Source organism: Terrapene carolina, unplaced genomic scaffold (genome assembly GCF_002925995.2).
Source record: "Terrapene carolina triunguis isolate 2854851 unplaced genomic scaffold, T_m_triunguis-2.0 Scaffold32862, whole genome shotgun sequence".
NCBI lineage: Eukaryota > Metazoa > Chordata > Testudines > Emydidae > Terrapene > Terrapene triunguis.
Genome location: NW_020697213.1, coordinates 2,644,330 through 2,654,665, shown reverse-complemented (window position 1 = coordinate 2,654,665; position 10,336 = coordinate 2,644,330). Strand labels below are relative to the sequence as shown.

The window sequence follows — 10,336 nt, the reverse complement described above, 5'->3', positions numbered from 1 at the left end:
CCTGCCTGCCCCATCCCAGCGCCCCCTCCTGACCCCCTACCTCCCCCACCTGCCCCCCCAGACCCCCTCACCCTCTGTCCTCACACCACCTGCCCTGCCCGCCTGCACCCCCAGCGCCCCTTCCTGCCCCACCCTCTGTCCCCACCCCCACTGCCCCCCCACCTGTCCACCTGCCCCCCCAGTGCCCACTCCTGCCCCAAGCCACCATCCTCTGCCAGTGACCTCTGCCTGCCCCCACCCCCTCCCAGCCCCCCCGTCTCCCCCACCCTCTGTCCCCACCCCCACTGCCCCCCCCACTGGCCCACCTGCCCCCCCACTCCTGCCCCAAGCCCGCCCACCTGCACCACCCCAGTGCCTGCCACCCCCATAACCCCCTCTCCACCAGCCACGGCCCCCACCTGCCCCTCCCCCTGCTCCTTCCCAGCACCTCCTGCCTGCCCTTCCACCTGCCCCCCAGCACCTGCCTCCATCCCAGCTCTCCCACTTCCCCAATCTCCCTCTAGCTCTGCCCTCAGCCACCTCCCAGTCCTGCCCCATAGTGCCCCTAGCCTCCCAGTCCTGCCAGCACCCCTGCCCCATCTCCCCACCCTGCCCCAGCCCAGCCCCTTCCTCCCCCTAGCTTGCCCCCATCCCAGCACCCTCTGTCCCCCGTCCCCCATCCCAGCACCCTCTGACCCCCAGCCTTGGCTCTTATCTCTGCCCCCCATCCCTCTGCTCCTCAGATCTGCCCCTTATTCATGGCTTCTGGACCCCTCTCTCCCACCTGCTTTGACCCCTGCCAGGTCAGCCTCTGAGTCTCTGTGTTTGGTTGGCAGTGAGGAGCCCCCACCTGTGTTGCCATCCCCCATACGTGGACCCAGCTGCGAGAGGCCAGAGTGCTACCAGGCAGAGCCGTGGGGCCTGCTGGAGTGTTACCAGTGCCGCTACCTGTGCACAGCCAGAGGTAAGACTCACCTGCCTGTGACCCAGCGGATGCTCTGTCTGCACTAATTCCTATAGTGCACAGGGCCCTGTCTGGGGGCTGAGGGTGCCAGATGTCCTGTCTAAAGTGGGGGGAGAGGGGTCTGCTGCCTCTTGGCTGTTAGTCCTGGTGAGGCTGGACACAGGCACCTGCCAGTTCCCTCTGTGCCCCTGGCCAGTAGCTGGACGTGTGTCTTGAGCTGCTGGGCTCGCCCTGTTCTAGGGTGACCAGATATCCCGATTTTATAGGGACAGTCCTAATTTTGGGGTCTTTTTCTTATATAGACTCCTATTACCCCCCCTCCCGATTTTTCACACTTGCTGTCTGTTCGCCCTACCCTGTTCCCCCAGCTCCTCCTGAGAGAATGAGGTCTGCTCCTGTGGGGGCAGGGAGAGCCCTGATTGGCTGCTGTAGCTTAGGAAGTGGGGCAGTGGAGAAAACAGCCAATCAGAGGAGGGTCCCCACAGGTGGTGCTAACAACCTGCATGCCTCAGCAACCCTACTCCTTTTCAGAAATTTGATTTCCGGGGCTAGGACCTAACCTGACATATTTACCCTGTGTGTGTGTCTGTGTACAAACCCACTGTAACCTGGCACACTTATCCTGTGTGTGTGTACAAACCCACTGTAACTCGGCACACTTACCGTGTGTGTGTGTATACACAAACCCACTGTAACCTGGCACACTAACCCTGTGTGTGTGTGGGTGTATATTCACAAACCCACTGTAACCTGGCACACTTACCCTGTGTGTGTGTACAAACCCACTGTAACTCAGCACACTTACCGTGTGTGTGTGTGTGTGTATACACACACTGTAACCCAACACACTGACCCTGTGTGTGTGTGTGTAACCTGGCATACTTACCCTGTGTGTGTATACTTAATACAGTGCATTTTAACTCGCGTGTGTCTGTGGGTGCACTTTATCCTGATGGCAATGGTCCCTTCTGTCTTTGGAATCTCCGAATCTATGCGTATGCAGACCTATTGCAACTCAGTGGACTTCAACCTGTGTGTGTGTGTGTGTGTACACAGACCCACTTCATCCCGTGTGTGTGTACACACACACACCCACCCACTTCAACCCAGTGCTCTTTAACCTGTGTGTGTACACACACCCATTTGAACCCAGCGCACTTTAGGCCCAGGAGATGGCCATGCCTGCAGCAAGGTCCATAGCTGGGATGTATCTTGCCGGCTGGGGATCTTCCCCATTCCAATAGTCCCAAATCCTCTGAGACAAAGACGACACTTGATTCCAGGAGAGCTGTTCACTTGCTGATCCCAGGGCTAGGGTGTGTGCGTGCTGCAGAAGGGCAAGGAAGAGGTTGTGCCAGTGGCTGGTGAACTCTCACTCTAGCTCATGCCTTAAGCTGAGTGTGGGTTATTGAGGTGAGGGCTCTGGCCAGCTGCATATGGTTCTCTACTCCTGTGACTCAGTGGTGGGCATCAACCTACAGGGAGCAGCAAAGCAGCAGGAATGGGATTTGCTGTTGATGCTGAGAGGAGAACAGAGGAGGCTAGATAAAGGGTGTCAGGTAGTTATTACAAGCTCATAAAAGGGGTTGTATCAGTGGATGATGGAACTTTGTCCCGTATCAGTGCAATAAAACTCCTCCAGAAACCTGTCTGGGAGCAGGGAATGGGGGAGGGTTTTGGTGCCTTTGCATGGGTGAATTAGTTGCTCAGAAAGAGTCAAGTTGCTGTCAAGACTCCTACTTTAAAAAGCTGCCCCCTTTCTCCTTCGTACTGTTTTACAGCAACTTCAGCCTGGCACAGCAACTTGCCTCCCGTATTCTCCGCCGCTGTCATGTAATGCTCAGGGGTAAAGTCAGGGCCTGCACACAGTACCAGGGGCGGCCCCAGGCACCAGCGCACAAAGCGCGTGCCTGGGGCGACAAGCCACGGAGGGCAGCCTGCCGGTTGCCGTGAGGGCGGCAGTCAGGCTGCCTTCGGCAGCGTGCCTGCGGAAGGTCTGCTGGTCCCGTGGTTTTGGCGGCGGGTACGCCGAAGGCGCGGGACCGGGGACCTCCCACAGGCGCACCGCCGAAGGCTGCCTGACTGCCGTGCTTGGGGCGGCAAAATACATAGAGCTGCCCGTGCACAGTACTGAGCCATCACCTGGGCTCTCTGCTGCCTTCTCTGACTGGACAGTTTGGAGGGTGTTTGACCAAGTTCCTTTATGCTTTATTCCAGGCGTGAGGGTGAAATTTCTGTGCACCCTTCACTCCTAAGACTCTTCCCTCCACTGGAGCAAGTGCATAGACTGTCAGTTTTTGGATATAGGGGCGGAGATGTTTGGCACAGTTAATTTGCCGTACACCCCCATGGACGCTGAAGGGAGCTAATTGGATCCAGCAGCATGTGCAGCTACTGCTGGCTCTGAATGTTCAGGGACGAGAAGGCTAGGAGTATAGCGTGTTCCCAGCCAGCCAATTGGCTCTTCTCTAGGTTTGGAATACAGGGTCTTCCCAGCTGGCCCTGCCTCAGGTGGATTCTTCATTTGCACCCCAAAGTGGCTGAGTGCTTGGCAAAGTTGTGAGGCTTGCCCTGTCCACGGCATACAGTGGTGATGAGGGATGCCCCTTGGTAAGGCTGCGTGCCTCATGGGGTTTGAAGCAAGTTAAAACAAATTAGATTTTCAGAGCCCGCTAACAGCTGCCTTTATTTCCTGTTCTGGGGCTGCTGGCTTGTTTGCATTAGTGAGTTGTTGATCCTGTCTGTCAAGGTAGCTGTGTCACACCTCTCAGCATGACAGAGTGCCCGCAGGTCCCATGGATTTATCTGAAGTTGTGGGTGCTCAGGACCTAAGAAAAAAGGCCCTTAAAATATAAAGATCAAAGCAAAATTGCCTCTCCTCCCTCCTAAAGCACATTGGCTGGAACTTGGCTTCTCCTTCTGGTCCGCCCCCTGCATTCAGAGGGCAGGTGAGGAGCTCTCGTATTAATCAAGCTTCTTGATTTATTTGGATTTGTAACAATTGCAAGCCCCTCTCCAGAGCTCCAGGTACTTCAACAACAATTGAACTACACTTGACAGTAGGACTGTGAGGAGTAGTTCCCCACTATGCTGTATGGCTGCCCTGTCATCAGACACCTAAGGAAGAAGTTGGGCTTTGCAGTCCTGGGAAAATGCACAAGTTAGTGCCGTGAGGAAAAGGTGGGCCTTGCATGTTGTCCTGTGGTCATCTTTCCCTCAGTGAAAGGGAACTTCAACTACTTAATTCATGGTCAGCAACAGGCACACCCTCCCTCATGCCCCTGTGCTGCTGTGAGAGAAGCCAGCCCTCTTATAGTTATGGGGGGTGTGGGACCTTCTCAATACTAGACCCATTGCTAACTGGCCTTTGAATTGTTCATCTTTGCAGCTTGCTGCCAGCTTGTGGAAGTTCTGCTGACCATGCTGATCCTGATCTGCAGCTCTGTGTCCTACAGCTCGACAGGCGGTTACACCGGCATTCCCAGCTTGGGGGGCATTTACTACTACCAGTATGGAGGGGCTTATAGTGGCTTTAATGGGGCAGAGGGGGAAAAAGCCCAGCAACTTGACACTCAGTTCTACCAATTAAAGCTGCCGACAGCAAGGGCAGCGATGGCTGTGGGAGGGGCCCTGATGGCCTTCTCTTGCCTTCTGGTTTTGGTTGGTGTGCTGCGGCTGCCATGGCATTTCCCAGCCTGGCTGCTGCTCGAATGCACTCTGGACATATTGATTGCACTTGGCTTCCTGCCTGCTCTCTACTTCTACTTCCACCATCTGTTGGATGCCTACGATTCTCTAGTGTGCAAAGAGAGAGAGCATCTCTACCAAAGCAAAGGCTACCAAGGCTTCAGCTGCAGTGTGCATGGGGCAGAGATAGCAGCTGGGCTCTTTAGCTGCATTGCCATTGTGGCGTTCTTGGTCAGTGCTGGCCTTGCTATCAGGGGATACAAAACAGTTCATCAGCTGAGAGAGAAGCCAGTGCAGATGTATGAATTTTAGGGTGGCTTCTGCATACCCAAGCTGTCCTACCAGCTCATCTCTCTCTCTGGCTGCCAGCCTGGACACCAAGAAGGGGCAGCATCGTTTCCCCTGGCTCAGGACATTGCATCTGCACTGCTACAATCAGAACACAGGACCATGGCCACAACAAGCACCCTTACCATGAGAGAACAGCTCCAGCTAGAGCCAAGCCAAGCTGCTTTTAACCAGCCCTTGCATTTAAATCTTGTGCATGTGAGCAGAACAGATGCATTCTTAGTTCCATAATCTACATCTGCTCCATGGCTCTGCCTCTGTTAGCAGTGACTAGCTTACTGCTTGTGCTGAGCTCAGTATCTTGGGAGTAGAGGGGCCCCTCCATCCCCTGATCTGCTGAAGCAAGATGTCCCAGCTCTCTCGTTGGCCACAGTCCCGTTCCTCCCATACAAGGTAGAACTACCAGCACTTGGCAAGATACCATATTCATTAGCTAAGACTGAGCTTTTCACTTGACCTTAAATAAGCACAATGGGACTTCATCTCTCCTCCCATCACTGCATGTTTGAACAACTTTGATTCCCAGCTGCTTGCTACAGCAGTGCAGGGAGCAGGAGAGAATGACATAGGAAGAGAGCCCAGGCTCGGCCACTAAACCCTGCCACTAGCTCTCCTCTGAGCCTGTGTTTCCTCACATGGCGGGGATCAGGGGGTCACCTTTAAACAATGGTTCTTATTTTTTTTAAATGTAATTGATTGTATAAGAAAATGATTCTACAAACCCGATCATTAGCGGAAGGGTGAGTGAAGACAAACACCAACCATTGTTCCCATAAAGCAGGGGTTCTTAAACTGGGGGTCAGGACCCCTCAGAGGGTCCTGAGGTTATTACATGGTGGGTCACGAGCTGTCAGCCTCCACCCCACACCCCGCTTTGCATCCAGCATTTAGAGTGGTGTTTAATATATAAAAAAGTGTTTTTAATTTATAAGGGGGGGTCGCACTCAAAGGTTTGCTGTGTGAAAGGGGTCACCAGTACAAAAGTTTGAGAGCCACTGCCATAAAGCAAAGTGATGTCACCCAGGCAGTAGCATGTGACCCTAATGATTAGTTGAGTGCTGCATGCCTGCGTGGAGCCTAGCCGGAGAGCCCCCGCACAGGGCAGGGCTTTACACTATAGGAACATGTTCAGTAGCACCTAGGATTGAGCCTGTGACCAACCCATGGGGAAATGGCATGAAGGCCTGGGAATGTAATGGATCACAGTGGAAACAAGAGAAGACTGTCCTATTAAATACAGTTTCTATGAATATCCCACTATGGTAGGATACTGTCCTCACCACTTAGCTGAATGGCCAAAGTGTAGGTGCGCTAGGGCTCCCTACAGATCTGAACTGTAAGAGGGACAATGGCTAGGGTTGCCAACCCTCCAGGAGTATCCTGGAGTCTCCAGGAATTAAAGATTGTCACGTGAGAAAATCTCCAGGACTACATCCACCCAAAATTGGCATCCCTAACAATGGCTGCTTCAGCCCCAGGGGGATGTTGAAGCAATGTGTTGGCTGTGTTGCTTTTGATCCCTGGTATGGTGAGTATGGTGCTCAGCTGAGGGGCTGGCAGCCAGTAGATAGATGGAGTAGGCCCTCTTGTGGGAACGGCTGGAGCCTGGCGGTATCTGATGGCAAAAGGCACATCCCCCCACCCTTTTTCTCCTTCTGCTACATGTGGAGAGTTGGCCAGCTAGCTTGGCAGGCGGCCTCATCCTTTGGCTGAGAGGGGCAGGAAGACCCATTTCTGGTGTAAGCTAGTGCTGTTGTCTCTGCTTTTCCTCTGCACTGTTTTGCCAGTGTGGAAGGCAGTCTGTGCTGTTTCTCTCCCTGTAATAAAGGCCCAACGCAACTCAAGGGAACAAGAAATAGCTGTGTCCTTGTCTGAGCAGAGCTCTGGGTGGACAGGCATTTACCTAAATTCTGTAGACCATGTGTTCTCATGCTGGAGGGCATAACACCGCCTGCCCTTTGTTTATGGCTAGACAGGAGTATCTTGAAGGGTTTTTTTTGTTTATAACATGGGCTCACAGCCTCCAACTGGTTGAGAGCCCTGCTGGAGCTGGGCCAAGCACTAGAAAAGACCCCGCCCTGGCCCCCCAGGTGCTAGCTGAGCTAAGCTCAGACTTTCTAGCCCTTCTACCTCTGCTACAAGCTGAGTCAGCTCACTAGGTTTGGGCACTCCAGAGTGTTGGGAGGACAGGTCAGGCCTGGCTGAAGTGAAAGGGAGACATGTCACAGCATTGTGTATTTCACCCAGGTGTGGTGCAGCAAATCCAGGTGTTACTGAATGCTCTGGCTCTCGTGTGTGGTCACTTCTTATTTTGTTCTTTCTGGATTCAGTGCTGGCTTTACCGCTGGTGGCTTCAATGATAATTACTACTGACCCTTCAAGGGCCAAGCACTGGTGCAAATCCAGCACCTGGATCAGTAGATCACCATCTTCTTGTTGGAGATTTGAATACTTGCTTCCTTGTTGGAAGGTCCAAGCCTCTGGAAGCTCTCTCGCTAGGAAATGGCTGCTTCTGGAAGCCACGTGCTGGCTCCTGGCTAGTGAAACAGTTTAGTATTCTTGGCACTCGAGTACTAGATGGCCTCCTCATGTGAGGCAGAGCTAGGGTAACAAGCTGTCTTAGCCACCAGCAGTGGCACCTGCAGGCCAACTCTTTCTCTAGGTATACAATTTCTAAGCAGAATGTTGTGGATAAGAATGTGCTTTTCACTGACTTTTATTCTTTCATTCACAGGCTGCCAAAGTGAGTCGCTTTTTGAGATAATGCAGGGAAGAACTAGATGATAAAATATTAGAGACTAATCAGAGTCGCATAAAGTAATTGGCCTGATGTATAACCTGGACTCTCATCAGATCTGTCTAAAGCAGCACTAAGCCAAGCTTGCTCAATCCTTTTGATGGGAGATTTCCTTAGAAAAGCTAAGGCAGTGAATCACTACTGATTCCAGCTAATGGTGTCAAGGGACTGTGGTGCTCAGAGCTCTAAACAGCATCTGTCCAGAATAAGGGTCCCATGGTGCTTTTCCAGAAGTGTTAACAGCACTTTCCTGTTTTGATCCCCAATGGGTAGGTACATTCCCCCTTGGTAAAGTCTCCCTGTAGTTTCAGCTGGCAAAAGATATTACTATTTTCAAATTCTCTAGCTCCAGACACATGGTACACCTGCATAAGCCCCTCAGTGGTATACAACAGGGACCATCACTTGAAGAAAAATAAGTTTATATGATGCAAGATTACTCCTATAAAATTCTGTGCCAGATCACCAGCTGTCATTCTGCTGCCCGCTTTTACCCCGAAGTCACTTTTTCTTATAGCACAGGGTAGTTCTGCTAGGAACATATTGTGCAGAAGACTCCATTAGGAGAGTTGACCTATAAATAAATGCCTTCCAATCAGTGCAGAGCTTGTATTAACCCTTTGAGCCAGGCATTTATATTACCATGATAGAGAAGCAATGCCAGAGACAAGTTTGTTTCCATTTTAAGACCAATCTGTGATATAAACCTCTCTTCTGGGCCAGAGTAAATTTGGGCTGGAAATTAGGTTTCTAATGATCAGAGATGGGAGGTTCTGGAAAAGCCTTGCAATAGGAGCAGTGAGGGCATAAAGGATTTTAAAACAGAACTTGATAAATTTACAAATAGGATTATTTGAGGGGGGTGCCTGCACTCGGTCCCCTCCACTCCCATGCTCTGTTTGTCTCACGCTCTCTGAGGGGCAGGCAGGGGTGCCTTTCTGTATAAAACGTGTCTGGTCTGTGCCTCAAGAACAAGGTTAATCAGTGGAGACTGAGCAAGATCTGAAACTTTGGAAAACAGTGTTCAGCTATGAAAATTCTGCTGTCAGATCTCACAATAAAGCTTCCACGCTTTACAGTAAAGATATTAAATGCTGAGCTCTTCCTTGTATTCTTTATAAACAATTAAAGGTGAACTTTACTCTTTTAAAAAGTTTGTTTCTTTGACTTTTTTATGGAATAAAAATGGGGCAGTGGCTCTATGAAACCATGAACAAGCTTCAAAATGAAATGTCATTTCACAGCAGCCCCTACGTATAGCATCCCTTCGTTAGCACTGACCACATGGAAAACACGCAGAACCAACATGACTGGCCAACACTGCCTAACCCCCCCTCCCCAGTGAATACAAGTGATGTTTAGCCTCTAGTGTTTCTCTTACTTAATTGGCACCAGTCTCTACTCTACAGCATCACATGAGATCACGAAGCAGCAGGGTGGAGTCAGAGATATGGCAGTTGAAGAAAAAGATTAATAAAAGCCAATTATCAGCTGAAGTATATCTGGTTTTGCTTGGTAGTGCCCTCTTTTTGGTACCGGTTACTCATCCTCTAGGTAACTGGGAGGGGAAACGGTATTTATTTAGCAAATCCTTCTCTCAACTCATAAGGCAAGAGGTGAATTATCTGCCCTCCATTAGCCCAAAAATACAAGGGGAGGAGAACTCTATTCCTGCAGGCTGCATAACCCTTAGCAGCCAAATAAGTAGTGTTACCAAGTGTATTCACTGCAAAGCTGTGTCTAGGCACAGTGGCTCGTGTCAGTCCTAGCCACAGGCTAATGTTTCTCCACTTACTATCTGCTGCAGATACCTCTAGAGAGCTGCACAACAAAGTACTTCTGAGGCAAAACTACTGGCCAGAACTCCTCTTCACATGAAGAAATTCCACCTTGAAGATGCTTTACAAGTACTTTATAAGGAGGAGGCCCTATTGGGGGGGGGAGTAGCCTGCTCAGCCAGATGACTGAGGCCATGTCTACTCTACCACTTATGTCAGCAAAACTTATGTCGCTCAAGGGTGTGAAAAAAAACCAACAGCCCCCTGAGCGACATAAGTCTTGCTGGCATAAGTGCTTGTGTACATACACAGGGTTATCTCGGCATAGGGTGGCTACACAAGAGATCTTACAGCACATCAGTACAGCTGTGCTGCTGTAAGGTCACGAGTGTAGACATGGCCTGAGACCATCCTGGATAAAGCTGGTCACAACTGTGCTCACACCATGGCATGATTGTGGCACTATGCGAGTACTCTCCAGTGCATTAACAAACAGAATATACACCTAGATGAAAGTAAAAATCTTTATTGCTATGTCCGCTGAAAAGTTGATCAAAAATATTCTTCCTTTCTGAACTGTTCTGTATATCTTAGTAAAGAATCAATGGAATCACATTTTAACCCCAAGGATCTTCCTCCTTTTGCTGCCACATACATTGCGGTGCTGAAGGTGCATTCAGTATAACAATCTACTTCCACACACAATGAAAGAGGGGTATTGTTATAGCTGCATGCTAGAGTCAGGTACATAAAATAGTATACGCTTCATTTTAAAACAAAGGC

The 10,336-nt window shown here is 50.8% G+C and overlaps 1 protein-coding gene across 1 annotated transcript in view; it reads left to right on the top strand.

The window, feature by feature from the left end:
• LOC112103866 (MARVEL domain-containing protein 3) overlaps positions 1-4,942 on the top strand; it is a 12,080-nt gene extending 7,138 nt beyond the window's left edge. Inside the window, exons 2-3 of the mRNA XM_024195836.2 lie at positions 816-943; positions 4,332-4,942. Of these exons, the coding sequence (XP_024051604.1) occupies positions 816-943; positions 4,332-4,942 (739 nt within the window). The remainder of the gene's footprint in view (positions 1-815; positions 944-4,331) is intronic.
• The last annotated feature ends 5,394 nt before the right edge of the window (positions 4,943-10,336 follow it).